General features: G+C 38.3%; 1 protein-coding gene across 4 annotated transcripts in view; it reads left to right on the top strand.

Moving 5' to 3' along the window:
* TRAK1 (trafficking kinesin protein 1) overlaps window positions 1-16429 on the top strand; it is an 81167-nt gene that overhangs the window by 60036 nt on the left and 4702 nt on the right. For 2 of the 4 annotated variants that reach the window (XM_058818884.1, XM_058818870.1), the window contains 3 exons: window positions 599-915; window positions 5110-5325; window positions 14110-14212. In XM_058818884.1, the coding sequence (XP_058674867.1) occupies window positions 599-915; window positions 5110-5325; window positions 14110-14212 (636 nt within the window). Of the gene's footprint in view, window positions 1-598; window positions 916-5109; window positions 5440-14109; window positions 14213-16429 lie in introns of all 4 variants that reach the window. The other 2 variants (XM_058818876.1, XM_058818864.1) reach the window with 1 other exon arrangement.

Raw genomic sequence — 16429 nt, 5'->3', positions numbered from 1 at the left:
TCTGATTCCAGATGCAGCTACAGTTAACTGTTTGGATCCTAAAAATGAATAAAGTGTGCATCTGTAGATTACCTAATATGAAAACTTACAAACTAAACCAATCAGAACTTTGCTTTTTTTAGCTACTTGTCTCTTCTTCCAGTACAGCTCCATACTATATGCTGTATATACTTTTCATTAAAATGGCTTCATTTTTCAAAACAATATATGTTTGTCAGTATAATATACTCTTGTGACTCACTGTGGTGTTCTTACAGCATTGGCCCTTTAACATGGGGCCTGCTTACCTGAGTTTACATAACTGTGAGAGACACACAGCAAGTAGAAAACTGTCACCTCTTTGTAGGAGGAAGCTCTTAAGTAAAGTGCAGGTTTCCAGGCAGAAACTAGGACTCAAAATTTTTACTATGAAAGAGAAACAGAAGACTGATGTTTGCCTTTGAGCTCTTCAGATGAGGAGCAAGTTGCTCCCAGACACAGTAATGTAAAGGTACTGGTCAGTGTCTCAAAACTGTCATATGTAAGTCTAAAACATTTCTAACAATGTGTTTTTTCCCTCCCACCATTTTTTTTTTCTGTGTCCCCCTTTATGTTTTAGAAATGAAGACAGGATGAAGAAGCCTGGAACTCCAGGGACTCCAGGCTCCAGTGACCTAGAGACTGCCCTGCGCAGGCTCTCCCTCAGGCGGGAGAATTACCTCTCGGAGCGCAAGTTCTTTGAGGAGGAGCAGGAAAGGAAGTTGCGGGAACTGGCAGAAAAGGGAGAACTCCACAGTGGTTCTGTTACCCCCACAGAGAGCATCATGTCACTGGGAACTCACTCCAGATTTTCAGAATTCACTGGATATTCAGGAATGTCTATCAGCAGTCGCTCCTACCTGCCAGAAAAGCTTCAGATTGTGAAACCACTAGAAGGTGATAACAAAGGGCCTCGGCCTTTATCTGTTGTTATTAGTGACTCTTTGTGGTCCCTAATCCATCACCAGAAAGCAGGAAATCTTTGCAATACATACTCTTTTTACTTTAGAGACAGTACTCCACGCTGTTGGTTTGAGATCTTCTAACTAATATATTGTTCCACAAGCCTTAAAAGTGTTAGGAAACAAGCCCAGCCAAAGCAGTAAAATCAATATTGCAGGCCACACGTGCACATCATCAGTGCAGCTTTACATCCAACCTAAACGTTACCATTTCATAACTGGAAAAGGAAGGTGGATAAGGCTATGAAATCTAAACAGCAAGAGTTCTGTAAATTAGTATCTGGAAAGTCTGTTACCTACTTCAGTTAGTCCAGTTAGTCTCATAAGACTCTTACAGTGATTCAAAATTATCTCTGGACTTAATGGGTTGTTTGAGTGGTCACATGATTCACTATGGCTTTGTGTTTCATGTGTGAAGTAGGTGGGGATTTTTAAAGTCAAATTTCCTTCACACATTGTCTCAGAAAAAGGCAAGATAGAGATAGATGATAGTCAGGGTTAGAGCTGCATTTCAAGGTTCATTTCAATAGACTGTTTAAAAAAAGTTGTTAAAGCAAATGTAGTGTAGTCTGCCTGGCTTTCTTCAGTTGTTTCAGGTTGTAGCTGGAAGTTAGTTGAGTCAATTCCTTCAGATTTTAAACCAAATTAAGTTTCCCTGTAGTACTTCACAAATACACTAGGTAACATCATTTAGGTTGGCTTCTCTCTCTTTTTTCCTTTAACAGAACTCTTGTATTACACTGCATTATGTGTGTTTTAATTGCAGAAGTTTCTTTTTTTTTCATCTATTTAGAACAAATTTATTTCATTTATGAGGAGCATATAGCATGGCACGTACTCAGAAGCAAAAATAAGCATTCTTATGTCCTGAAGAAAGTGATGTACTGTATCAACCTATTCAAATGAAACTTAGCAATAGCACACAAACCCATACTCTTGAGCAGATTTGAATAGTTTGTTTTCATGGCTGCTTTTAAATGGTCATAAAAGTTCTTGTACCAGATGAGGGAAAGGATGATCCCACTTTGTTTCAGTTTCTCGTTGCTACCACTGTAATAGATTTCTGTCACCATCCCATTATATCTGCTTTTGTCTTCCAATAAACTCTTAAAGTCTTTATCATCTTTCTATCTGTCTGGGTTTTTTTTTCCCCTTGGTTTTGTTAAATGTTTTTACTGGGTCATTTCTCTCTTGAAATTATTGCACCTTTTAAAGTACTTCCCATGTTTGGTTTTAGATCTTATTTGTAGCATGTTTGTGTCTGCCTGTTTCATAAATTTTGTGGTTTTTAACTTTTATTAACTAAAAATCTTCATGATTTTGTTTTTCATTTCAGCTTAGTTTATTTTCTGAGTATTTTTCATGAACCTTAGCTTTTTTTTCAACTTCATGGACGCCTTCAGACTAATGGGGAAAAACAGTCTGCTGTACCTGCAGACTGCTATAAGTAGCTGTGTCTTTGGTTTTATTACTGTTTTGAGTGCTCATGTCAAAAAACAGAAAAAAAATAGTTCAATAATAAATTTGCTATAGGTTAATGACTTCTGCTTCTTTAAAGCAATCTTTTAAATCCCCCAGGAAAAAAAAGTGGCACAAAAACTAAGAAATTAATCTTTTGCACCTTTAAAAATCAACACATGCTATCTTTTAGTCAAACAGGAGGATTGCTTGATGTGACGTGTTTTATAGTCCAGTGAGATTTGTTTTGTTTGGTTTTTTTTGTTTTTTTAACTATGCACCTATGACTCGTTGTGTCATAAGCACAAAATAGCGCTATCTGTAGGAAAACTAAAAACTGGGACTGACTGTGTCTTCAACCACTTCACTACAATTGTAGGAGCAACACACTGTGAATTTCTAAGCTTTCTCTGGTGCTCAAAGCCTATGTGCAATCATGCAGAGATACCAAGAATATAGGAAAAAAGTTTGCTTTATTCCTATACTTATTTTGTTCTTATTCCTTCTTCCTTCAGTGGCATGTCCCACTCTTACACAGTAATTCCCTAATGCCAACTGTTTCTGATAATTTACAAAACCATCTGGGACTGAATGTAGGCCAAAGAAGTGTTGTATTTCCCTCTTCTTTTGACTTCTGCAACTTTCTCTTTTTATTGGGGATTTACAATTGTTGGATTCCCTTGTACATTTGTGTTCATTTTCTGTATAGGAAATTAAAGCTCCCTTACACACATGTTGTGAGATCAAGACTAGTGTCAGGTATACCTTGTTTATGATGGCGCTAAGGCCATTTTGATTTCTGTAGTTTCAATAGAAATGTTAAAACTCAATATATTTTGGTAAATATATTTCCTATGGGAAAATATGGGATCTATATTTAAAATGAAGTGCTTCTATTCTGCTGAGTTTATTTTAAGTATAAGTTTTGGTGTGCTTTAAGGTGAAAAAGATTACATCTCCAGAAGTAAGCATGTAGAAGTTAATTAACTTTTTTATAGTTGCATGCAGTGCAGAAAGAAATTTTTATTTCCTTTGTTCTTTAATTCTTGAAATAGACTGACAGAAAACCTCTGCTCTTAGGTTAAGGCTTGACAATATCTATCACTTCTTCACATTCTGGGGTATTTCTTTTACATAAAAGGAAAAAAAACTTGGCCTTTGTGATAATTCAGAAGTAAACACAAGTTATAAGGATGTCTCTTCTCCCATTTTGGGGTTGTAATAGTTTCTACTTCTTGAGTCTCGAGGGTGCAAATTTTCTCTAATTTCTCTAGATTTATTTAAATAAAAGCAAAAAAAAAATAGATAGGATCATTAGCCAAAGTAATCTAGCAGATCCATTTATTCTGAGCTAAAAAATTACAGATCTTAAAAAGTGAGATAGGCTTAACTAAAATGCCACCCATTGTTCCCAGTCATTCTAGAGAAAGAGTTTTTCCCTGTTCACTTCCTATTTACAATAAGTTTCCTCGTGCAATATGTGAAATGGCAATTTTTCTCATTCCACAGGATTTTTTTCAGATTGAAAATGTATATGAGAGCCACCCCTTCTCTAGTTATTACAGTTGTTTAAGCTTTTACATACACCATGTAATGAATTGAATATTCTTGGACTTTGAATATGGATGAGACATTTGTGTGCCAGCTCTTTGAATGAGTGGGTATTTCACTTTGCAGAGAGGCAACAGGAAAAAGACTGCAAAAAGTGCTCTGATTTGCAGGCAGAGGTGAAAAGAAGAAAATTTTGTTTGTGTCATATGACATATGTGATTTTAAGTCAGAGTTTTCAACACAGTGATGGTGGGCACACAGGAAAATGCAGACCCCAGTGTTTAATTGCTACTTGAGGAATCAAATAAATTCTCCCTTGATTTTACTGGGTCCATCTCAGTGTATATATTAATTTTTCCTCATCCATTGCTGTTTCTGACTGTCTCCTATTAAACCTTGAATATTGAATGCTCTTCTCTGTAAAATGCACCTCCCTTTTCAAAACATTTCTCTGCCAAGGATGAAGCTACAGGTACAGTAGCATTTAGTTATGTAGTAGTTGAATTCCTGTAGCCTAGGGCCCACACAGACATTCAGCCTTGACGTGTAGTTCAGAGCTGTGTATCTGCTTACACGTGCCTGAAGTTGGTGGGGTTTTCTAACATATGGTACAAAGCTAAAATTGCTGTGCAGTCTGTGTGACTACTGTCCTCCTGTTAGCCACTGGCAGAAAATTCTGGCATGTTTTCAGCACTTGCCTTAGTTTGAGCTTAATGCGGGAATATGTGGTAAATGTTCCTCTTAGAGCTTTCTGTGATGGTGCTCAGATCAACTGCTACAATGTAAATTCTTTCTACTCCTGCTTAATCCTGTGAATTGAAGTGGATGAGGATATTTACAGGGAGGGGATGTGCATGTGCACAAGTGTGCTGCTTCTCACCACCAGGCTTTGCATAAGTGCTGATGTGATCAGTTTATTACGCACTGGTGTGGAAATGCTGAAGATAGGTGAAGCAGTTTTGTGCTGTAGCATGTCTCCCTAGACACATTAAACCCAGAAACATTAAAGGTTTGGAGCTCCCAAACCTTTGGTCTTCTGGATAAATTAAGTGGGACTTTGTGTTTTAGGTCTTGGATTGCTTACTAATTGATTTTGGTTGTCTTTCTGTTCCCTTTCAAGGTTCTGCCACTTTGCACCACTGGCAGCAGCTGGCTCAGCCTCACTTGGGTGGGATCCTGGACCCGAGGCCCGGGGTTGTCACTAAGGGCTTCAGGACCCTAGACCTGGACCTGGATGAAGTGTACTGCCTTAATGACTATGAGGAAGATGAGACAGGTGACATTTCTTACAAGGGCCTAACTACCTCGACGCCAGTTCAGCACACAGAGACCTCAGGTGAGAGGTCACAAGCACAAGTGACTGTTTCAGAGAACAAGAATAACCCCCGCCAATCTCAGGCTTTCACAGAGGAGATGCAGGAGCCCGCGACTGACGATGATGAGGGGTCTGGTGAGGGAAACTCATTAAGTCCAGTAAAACTGACATCTTTACAGGATTTTGATTACTGGGCCATTCTCACGTCTCTTCAGAACAGCATCCATAATATTGCTTTGTGTGTAGCATCTGCACGATAGTGCGTGCAGTGGTTAGAACATAACCATTCTAACATTGGCTCAAAATTCGTTTCTTTGATAATCTTTTGATTTGTTTTTCAGTAACAGCATCTGTGGTCAATATTTTACTCTATTTTGATAAGAGAAGGCTGCTAAAAGGAAGTGGTTCATTCACAAACCTTTGTGTGGCATGTATTCAACATGTGTGTTTATTTAGTGCGCACTCTGAAGTGTGTGTAATGTACAGATTACTATATTTTGTATTGCTGTAGTGCAGATACTCTTCTGACAGTTCATAAGAGGTGATGCCATGTTTTAGATGTTTGTACTTTGGGAAAAAAACAAAGACTAAATGATTGGTGCACTAAAGGTTCCTCCATCTTGCCTTTGCTGAAACAAATGGAGTGCCTTGAAAACCACCAAAGAAATTCTGAAAGTTTAATTCACTTACCTCAGATACACTTACCTGTTTTTAAAGTCTTTCTGAGTTAAAGAATTAAGGGAATGTTTTTATGCAGTCACTAATAACATTTCCCTTACTCTTTCTCCACCACACTATTAAACCCTGTCCTTCCTATTTATACTGTATTAAGACATAAGCATTTTTAAGTGACACAGTACTGCACGAGTTATTAGATACTCTGACACTAGAAGTCTGACACTGACACTAGAAGTCTGTTATTGCACAAGATTACAGATTCTCAAGACTATCGAAGTGGTTTGAGTTTGTGTGATTTCTCTCTTGCTCTTGGGATTTGGGGGTTTTTGTTTTAATAAGCTATATAGTCTTCATTAAGATTTGCCTCTAAAGAATTATATTTAGTCCAGAATCAGAAAATTGCCAGAACTCCTTTTTTCCCCAGACTTCTTGTGTTTTTATAACTACTTTAAATGAAGACACTTCCTTCCCTCTCCTTTTTCTGGGATAAATCATAACTTAATATTTGGCTGGTCTTTGGAAGATTAGATTGTCTCAGGGCTAAACAATAATATTTCTGTTATTATCATGACATGCAGAGTATCTTCAGCTCTCACTGCAGCGGCCGTTCAGTGCTTTCAGCTATTGAATATAAGCTACTTTCTACAGTTAGTCATATTAAGGTTAAACTTCGAATCATGGAATCATTAATGCTGGAAAAGACCTCTAAGATCATTGAGTCCAGGCATTAACCCAGCACTGCCAAGTCCACCACTAAGCCATGTCCCCAAGTGCCATATCTACGGATCTTTTAAATACCTCCCAGTGACGCAACCACTTCCCTGGGCAGCCTGTTCCAGTGCTTCAACATCCAAACCCTTCATCTTCCCTTTCCATTGGCAAAAGTTGTCCTTGTTCTATGAGATCCCAGAAAGAAAGTATATATTATTCTTTTATATTAATATGAAAATAAATAATGCCTCTTCAGGCAGTGGTGTCCCATTTTGGATATTATCCAGGTTTTTATAATTTTGAAGAGTCTGAGTAAAAACAGCAAGAAAAGCTGGAGATATAAGAAACATGGACTGAAATAATCAATAACTGGCCTTTTTAGGATCTAGGGAATAAAAGATTCAACGAATATATGATTAATTTTAAAATGTGTTGCTGTAGAGAGGAAGGGAACAAGCAGTTCTTAATGAACTCAGAGCAGAGTAAATGTGAAAATAATGTTGCTTGGGTTACGTTTTAAAAAATTTTTTAAGTGTAAGAGTGTTCAACACAGGAACATGTCAAAAAAGTAAAAGACTCATTGTAATGAGCTAAACATAGATAAGGCTATAGTTTAGTTCCTTGATGTTTGTTTTTTTTAAAGAACAAATTACATTGTTCTGTTACAATGTTCTAACATTTCAGGGTAATAATTTGAAAGACTTCTTTCTTTCAAGTAGAGCAATAAAAGTAGGCCTGGTCCATGTTTACAAACTGGTAAGAAAGCCTAGTATTTCCTTCCATTTTCTGTCTCCATTATGATTTGAATAAAGGTCACTGTTTATGAACAGGTTATTTACTGGTTACTGCTGACTTTTACAGGGAAAAGTCTATTTAGACAGGGGTTTTAAGCAAATTCCCCATCTTATAAATTGACAAAGTAGATAAAATCAATGAAATAACTCTAGCAATCTTATTTTTACCTTGTACTGTTTGATGAGTCATTTTAATACATTACAGAAATAAATGGGTCAAAATTAATAACTTTGTGTAGAAGGAACAAGTCCACTGAAAACTTTAATTTCCCAATTTTTTCAAATTGTCCTGTTGTATAGGATTTAGGAGTATCCATGAGCTACCATAACATTATTGGTTGTGTTGCTCAAATGGAGTAAAGACACTGTGTCTGTTTTTTGTTGAAGCAATTTGTTAGGTGTTGTACAAGGAGGAGATGATTGTGGATTTTTTCAGAATAGGCACTTACTATTGGAGCAGTGCTTCTTAGCATCCACAATCTGCCCACTGAAGAATATCTTTTGGGAGAAGGAGGTGCATGCTTAGCTTATGAACTTATTTTGTACTTAAATATTGTGCAGCTATTGCTTCTCCTCAGCATTCTTTCTTCTAGATTTCTCTGTAGGAAATTCAAGGCAGGTAGGGGTGTGTATGGACATGTAGCACCTCATCATGAGTACAAGGTTACAACATCATTGCTTGCCTGATTCCAGTTGGGAATTGCTTCCAGTTGGCAATATACAGAACAAACTCTTCTTAGAGAATGTGGAAATAAAATGAAAAGGGAAGGAAAGAAAAATCTTGCACAGAGTCTCTAGCAATAGTGCCTTTGCTTGTAATCCAGGATAGCTCCATTGTGGAAAAATCTCATTCAAGAGGTTTGTAAAAGCCAGAAGGTGTCTTCTTACACTTGCTGTTGGCAGGCCATAAAATGTGCCAGTCTAGAGCTACAGGTCTTCTAGCCTCAGACCAAAAAGTCTTTAGTAATACAGTGCCTACAAGGATCTTCCCAGCAGGTGTAGATCATCTTAGTCTGTTGGGCAGGTTTCTGCTTCAGTTGATTGTGTGCTCTGAGGTTTGTATCTTGCCTTTTTTGCACTGGATATGTTGTCTGTTACAGTACTTACAAGTACTATTCATATTGCCATTCTGTGTGTGCAGAATGCTGCTCAAAATGAGCCCCAGCACTTACTTTAACTTCACGGCTCAGGAGAGCAAACACTGCTGGTGCCAAAAGTAGCTTGTAGCCAAAACAAGTGTATTCAGAACAATGGTGATAGATGTTCTATTCTTGGGATAGTTAGAGTCAGAAATCATTCTGACTAAAAAAGGAAGAGTTATGTTCCTTGTGTTTTCTTGTCCATATGTTGAAACCTGTAGTACCCATTGATCTATAAAACATCTTCTTCACCATAAATGTGCATTCTATCCCAATTATGGCACAGAGTATTTCAGGAGAAGTTAGCACACATGTGACATATGGTCTGCAGTTAGTCTGTTGGAGCCACATACTGTGTGTGAGTAGAGTTAACTTTATGGAGGACTGCAAATTCCAAAGTTGCAGTTCTAGCCTAATACACAGGAGTAGGTTGAGTTTTGTGCATCACTTGTGTAGACTGTCACCATAAGTGGAATTGTAGAGAAGTTACAGGACACTGTGTTCTTAAAATCATCTGGGACAAGTAATTTTTCGCACCACTAATTTTTTGTAACCTCAATATGTTTTTTTTTTTTTTGTTCTGTGAAAGAAACTAGTATATTATAACACTGTACAGAATCTGTTTTGGAGGGAGGGGCTGTTTGGGCTGGCTTTTTATTTGGTTTGTTGTGTTTTTTTAAGTCACTGGCTGTCATGTTTCCATAAAGAAACAAGCAAAACACCAGCCACTCAAAGCACTTAATAATGTTATGAATTTTCTGATTTTGAAATTGAAAGGGCTACACTTGATGCAGTGTCTGCTTAATTGCCTGCTAGTATTGGGTGCATAAAATGGTCTTTCAGTACATTTGTGTTTGTTAGTTCCGCTGATTGATTGCTTTGAATAGACATATGCACAGCACCACGGGATCAGCACTCTTGTATTCATGCTTAGATCTTAACCATGACATGGAGGGCTTTCCAAATAGAGGCCCAAAATCACAAGAACACATAATGAATGTATCATGTTTGAGTTGTTTTTAGCAGCATTACTACACATGCTTCTAAAAAGTTGTCATTGTACAGAAAAGCAATAAATTTTGTAACTCTTCTTAGAACTAAGATATTGATGCATATTTAAGTATATTTTATTTTCAAATGGCATGAATATTTTCACAGTAGTTATTTTTTTCAGAAAAGCTGTCAGCAGTTGCTTTCTATGCTGTTAAAATGCTTGAATTTTAATTTCGGGATCCTAGCCTGCATAAACTTATGTTGAAGCTACATTAAACACTTTGAAGTCTTATTACATCTATGCTCAATGGTCATAAACATGTGAGAAAGTGATCTCAGCCAGAAGAACACCCAGTCCAAAGAATACCTGCCTTTGTTCAGTTTTTCCATTCTTTCTGTTTCCAAGGGCAAAATAAATGAAAATTTTGGAAAATCAGGTATTCAGAAAATAATTTTTTTGTTTAGGAAACATAACAAAAACAATGCTCCTGGTGCAGGCGTATGAATTCCTGGAGGTTTTGAGTATTCATGGTTGCACCTATAGGAGAGCACCATTTTCACATTTTACACATTTTACTGTTGTTTTTATCGCTTATCTCCTTCTTGTAGTAGTGGTTCACCCAAGCATCAGATCCAGCTTAATCTATATTCCCCCTAGTCTGAAAATGCCAGGCATTTTCAGTTCAGGTAGCACTGGATATCAGAGCTCTCACCTTTAGCCATCTGAAGGGGATGAACTCTGCTAAAATCTAGATACTGCATGAAGCCACTGTCTTGTCCCGTGGAGCCTAGTGGGGTTTTGTGACCTAGTTTCCAGTAATTTTACCTCACCCAAGGATGGAATTAGTGGCACAAACTGGCAAAAGTGAAGTCCATAACCTGTATTCTAGATGATCACACAGTAGGAAAAAAAAGTCTCCTAATGGTCCTTTCTTATCCTCTTTTAAAGCAGGCAGAACTTTTCTATTCAGCAATGAACTCCTAATGCTTTAAAACACCATCTGCTTCTCTTCTTCTGCCTCAGTCTGATTGACATTCCATCCCTGTTTCCACAGCCTGTTCTAAAGAGATGCCCTCATTCCAGTGCGCTCCCTGCTCAAATAGTAGGGAACCAGGTTCCCTCCTTCTCTTGAAACATGCCAAGAAAAATGATGGAGTCGAGTGGCTTGCTTCACTGTTGTACTAAAGCATTAACTTGGTGCCAGTCTGGATCAAGCCATACTCTAAAAGTTTTCCTAACTTTTTTGAAGTTAATTTCCTAATAAATTTCTATGTGCCAGAATAGATGATTGTGTAAAATGCAAACACCTATTCTGGCACATACAGATTTTGGTCACCTTGAGCTCTCTGCCTCCTCACTGTTATTTCAGCAAAACAAAAAATTTGAATTTTGATCCAATGGTACAAAAGTAAATGGCATCTCAGTATAACTACCTCTTACAAATCTTCCTCAAACTTAATTTGTCTTGACGTCTTCACGTGGGTGAGGCAGGCCACTTGTTTGCCTACTGTAACTTTGTACCTTCCTCTGCACAAGCTGGTTGAAAATCCAGTGAAATTGGCCTTTTGAGAGTTCCCTGGGCAGAAGTCAAGTCCTGAACATACCTATTTTGCTGTTTACACCTAGCAGAATGGCCCACAGCCTCTGAGTCCTGCAGCTGGATCTGAGACAGATCCGAGAGACGTGAAACCACTTTTGTGTTTTGTAAGGAAAGTCCTGTTAGTTCTACCAGAAGATGGAGCTCTCTGCACTCAGTTTGACTGGAACATTCCTTTTTTTTTCCTCAGTATTTTAAAAGGTGTTTTTACAACAGTGTTTGTACTTACAGGAAGAGTCCCTTTCAGCTATGATGGTTTCCATTTTTCCATAATGCCTGTGAATTTTTTGAGAAAACTTAACACGAAGAATCATTAATTCCTGAGTGCTAAAACATGATACAGCAGAAATCTTAGGTTTAGATTTAATTTTAATTTTAATTAACTGGGAAAATGCACTAACAGTTTGCACTGGGTTCTTGATGGATGAAATTACATGGTGTTTCTGTAAATTTTGTTAAGCACTGAATTATGCACAGATTCTTTTTCATACAATATAAAGACTTGTTAAACTACAACTACTTTGGAAAAGAGGGTATAAGGAAAACATTTGGTTTCAGATGGTTACATGCAGCAGATGTTTATATCCAAAAGAATACTTTGATATATGTAAATGTGAAGATAGTCTTTCTTATTAGGAAAATGTATTACTTCCTCATGAACTTATACCATCTCAGGAGATGACCATTCCTATGTAAAATTACTAAGTTAGAAATTAATAATTTTGTTTCTATTTGATAAACTTTGTTCATTTACAGCAACAGGTTCTCTTTTTACTGTGTCCAAAGGATGGAAAATGCTACAGCAATATGATACAACCCATTGTTGACTGATGAAGGATGAAGCTGGTACAGAACTTTCTTAGTGGTATTTGAAGGGTGAAATCCATCTTTGGAAATTGATAGATTTTTTTCATCACTTCAGTTTGTCTCCTCTGATTAGAGCTAGTGACTTCTCTACTTTTAGCAGCCTTCTCCTATCTTTGACTCATTAATAGCAATGAGTCTTGCTTTTGCTAATGCAGCTATGTTTCTTCAATGTGCCTGTCTCCAATCTGAGGGGATGCCCAGTGGATATTATAAATGGGGAAAATGCACTGATTGTATTACAGCTATGTGCTTTGGGTTGAGCTTGCAATCTTAAACCAGCATTGCTTTATTCTGTTCTCTATTCATCATCCAGGGATAATTGTTTCTAATTGATTTATGTTCAAGTCCTCTGTTTCTTTAAATAACCAATCTTTTCATGTCCAGTTATTTGAGTTCTTTCTCCAGATTTTCTTATAACTCTCTACAATATGGAGAGAATCATGATTGCTAGGCTGTGCTCCCTTGTAATAGCTTTTGTAGTGCTCACACTAATCTCTAAAGCAACTGGATTCCTGAAGCATCCTAATTACCATCTCTGGAGGTGAAGTAGAGCTTGTTGTTGTTATGCTGTGCTAACCTTTGAGTGTGTTAACATGACACTCCAGTGGGTCCTCAGAAATATCCTTCTCTAATGTACAGCCCTACATTCCAGCGCTGACTAGAAGTTACCTCACACTGTATGCTCAGCCACTTCTGCTTCCACTGTCCACACTGCCCATGCCCTACCCTTCCCACACTGCTTCTCTGTGTTCTTCAAGGGCTACCTAACCACACACACTGTTTTGGAGCTGTGATACTTTATATGTGGAAAAGGGAACACAGCCACAATTAAGACTTGCCTTGCTTCTGCTGAGCTGCTCTGGGAGTTCAGAATGGTGTCTGGTCCAGCTGGTCAATCTGTCTGTCTTTTGCAATGTGTTCAGTAGTTGTGTACTGTGGTATTAAAATGTGGCTTAATCAGGGAATGGCTCAGAGGGTTGGGTAGGACTGGTGGGGAGGGAGTTGCACATGGTTTTTATTGTGCATGTCTTTTGACCACTGCTAAGTTTGGTTACTAAGTAAGAGAACCTATGCAATCATGATATCTTTGATGTAATATTTAACTCTGGGTGTTTTTCAATCAGCTTTTCAGATGCATGGCTCTTAAATTCTGTAGTTATTTTGCAGTGACCACAGCTGCATTATATAGCAGGTTAACAAAGCCACGGAAGTATTTCTAGTAAGAAGAAAGAAGTTGGCCTAAGTCCTTCATTTTTAAAACTAAGCTGTATTGCTTCTTTCCCAAATCACTGATCTATCACCAGAGTGGCAGTTTTACAGCCGCATTTCTTAGGAAATTTGCTTACTACACTGTCTACAAATATTGAAAAACTGCTATACTATGCAGCTGAGGACATACATTTTTAAAGAACCTAATCACACACACAAGAGAAATGTCACAGATGTACAGTAGTGGATCCAAAAAACTACCACTTTCCATATTGTGGATATGAAAAGTCAGAGAAACAGCAATTAGTGTGTGTCCCTCCCCTCCCCACCCCAACAATCTGTATTCCTGTAGCATTAGGCAGATGGATCCATTACTGAGAAGTAATGGGGATACCTTTTTGTGGATCAATCTAAAAGCTGAAAGGTGTAAGCATTTAGAAAATCCTGGTGCTCCTGAGCTGGTACTAGAAAATTTTGCTTGTAATTTCCTACTGATACAAGTTGCTAGTTTAGATAAGGACTAGCATTTCAAGCACTGCCTGGCCTAAATTTGGTTTGAGCAAGACTTAATCTGCAGTGTTTGTGATCATGGGCAAGTTTCAGCAGACCTTTTTAGCACTGGCCTTGGAGTCCTAGAGGTGTTTCTTTTGGAGAACAAGTGTCTGTTTAACACTGTATATTTGGCCATTTCACATTTCTTGCATTGATCCCATCAAGGTGCCTCATCACTTTTTGCATCTGTTTTATCAGCACACAGAAGTTTGGTTTTCCCCTTTTCTGTGTAAAATGCAAAGAATTTGCTTTTTTTTAATTTAGTACCTCATCCTGGGAAGTGCATGTCACAAACCAACTCCACCTTCACCTTCACCACCTGCCGCATTCTGCACCCCTCCGATGAACTCACACGAGTCACGCCAAGGTAAGGGATTCCCATGATGGCAAAGCCTTCAGCTCTATCAGAGTTTCCCCTCTAAGCAAATGCAGAATAATAACATAAGCATAGGCATTGACTGCAGTGGTGAATTACAACACACCCACCAATTATTCCTCCTGTTTTGAGTTACTGCAGCCTGAATTTGGGAGGCATGTGTGATGTTTTAAAAAGCCAATGTTCCTTAAATTTTGTTGTCTCTAGTTAAGATATTTCAGGATCAGATGTAACTATATTGACTTCTGATATCCAAACTGGGCTACTCCTCATCTTAAACCAGTTGTAGGTGTCGTATGTGAATGCACAGGATGTAATCTCTTACCGAAAAAGATGAGAGGTTTTTCCAGGGAGGAAGTGTAAATATTTCCTCTCAGAAAAAAAAAAAAAAAAGGGATGTGCAGTTTAAGAAATCCAGAGCTATGTGAGGAATGAAGGACCAATACCTTAATTGGAAACAGGGACATATCTACGTTGTTTCTTGGTGTAATTGTTGGAAATTAATTCATAGTTGCCAGACTGAAAGTAACAAGCTGGTGAAGCAATAGCAATTGGCAGTACAGACACTGCATGGCAACAGAAGGCATTCTGTGGCCTTATGGAAGGTGAAGATCTGAGAACCAGAGGTGGGTGGTATGAATTTCATACCTAAAGAAGAAGCTTTCCTCCCATTGCAAATCAGGATTTACAGAATGTTCTTTTCTGTTCATAAGGACAATGTCTCATTTCTTTCTGTGCCCCTTCCAGCTCCTCTGTGGGAGTGTACCACTGTGCAGGTCCCCATGCAGAGGTGTTGTGCCTACACTTGTTTAGACATGAGATAGGCACTGACTGCCTATGGAAGGAATGAAAAATAAGGGTATTGAACATGAAAACCTGTTAGGTGGAAAGGAAATATATGATGTTTAAATGTAGCTTTTTTGCTTCACTTTCTGAACTAAGTTAGTGATCAGTGGCCTGGCTGGTTTTTCTTTACTCTTTTCTGTCTTTCCCTTTGGCACAATTACTGAAGAGATCCTCTTATATGGCTGCAGTTCTATTTTAATTTTCTTGTTATTGTTGAGTTGCTGTCAGTTGAGATCATAATAAACTCTTTGGGTACAACATCTAACAAATCAGTCAGAAAGGACAGCCAAATTCAGTGCATTTTCAACTGCCTTAGTTAAATGGAAGTTCATCATTCGTTCAAGAGAACAAAGAGCAAAACAGACAAAATTATGTTTTCAGCAAATGTTTAAGGAGCTCCTCCTTACCAGCTATAAATGATTCTTCACAGGTCATGTGAGGAGGAAGAGAAACTGCGTTATGTCTCGTTGTGATGAGAGGAGGTGTAGGGCAGACACTGTGGCCCAGCGTGGTCGGGGGTGAGCAGCACTGCCAGCAGCATCTGTGTTGGCAGGGTCATGTACAAGGAATGCTAGTGTGTGTGGCACCAGCTAACCCCAAGAGGTTTGGCATTTACCTACCTGGTTGCATTTTAACCTGTGCTACCCCAGGTGTTGCTCTAACCTGACTAAATTTCATCCAGCTAAATGAAATGCTCCTTTATTTGTTTCTCTTCTCAATCTAACTCTGACACCATCACTGGGCTGAGCTGCTGAGGCTACTTTGAGTCTGTTTCTGCAATGGTCCAGGGCACCCTGCCATGTTGGTCAGTTTGATGGGAAAAATATTTCCCAGTTAAAGCAATGCCAAAATGATCAAATGGAAAAAAAGGCAACATCTGCAACTGCTTTCTTGCAGGGATGGCTTGGTTTTTTATTTGCACTGTAGTGTATAACTGTGCTGAAAAATTAGTAGAAATACTAATCTACATGCCTGTGCAACTGAAATCTGTATCCGGAAAGAGTGAAGCTCTCTAAACTGTTGGAGGGCTATAATTTTCATCTTGTGACTAGAATATCTTGGAAGCCTGGTAATTAACACCATATGTCTGGATTTCTGAAATTTATATGGTCATACCTTGTAGAAAGTCAGTTCATGCAGTAACTTCTCTTTCTTTTCTCTCCCTCATGCTTCTCAAGACTTCTGTATTCTGTATTTAGCTGTATGGGAGATGCACCACAGTGCATCACTGTGCACCACTGCTTTTTAGTTCCACTGGAATCAGAACTATGAAGGTCCAGCTTTAATCAGTGCTTAAGAGAAGAATTGTGAACTAACTTCTTTCCACCCAGCCTTGCCTTCAGAGTGGGTGTGCTGCTGCAG

This window comes from Ammospiza caudacuta, chromosome 1 (genome assembly GCF_027887145.1).
Source record: "Ammospiza caudacuta isolate bAmmCau1 chromosome 1, bAmmCau1.pri, whole genome shotgun sequence".
Taxonomy (NCBI): Eukaryota; Metazoa; Chordata; class Aves; order Passeriformes; family Passerellidae; genus Ammospiza; species Ammospiza caudacuta.
This window is presented reverse-complemented; position numbering and strand designations above follow the sequence as displayed.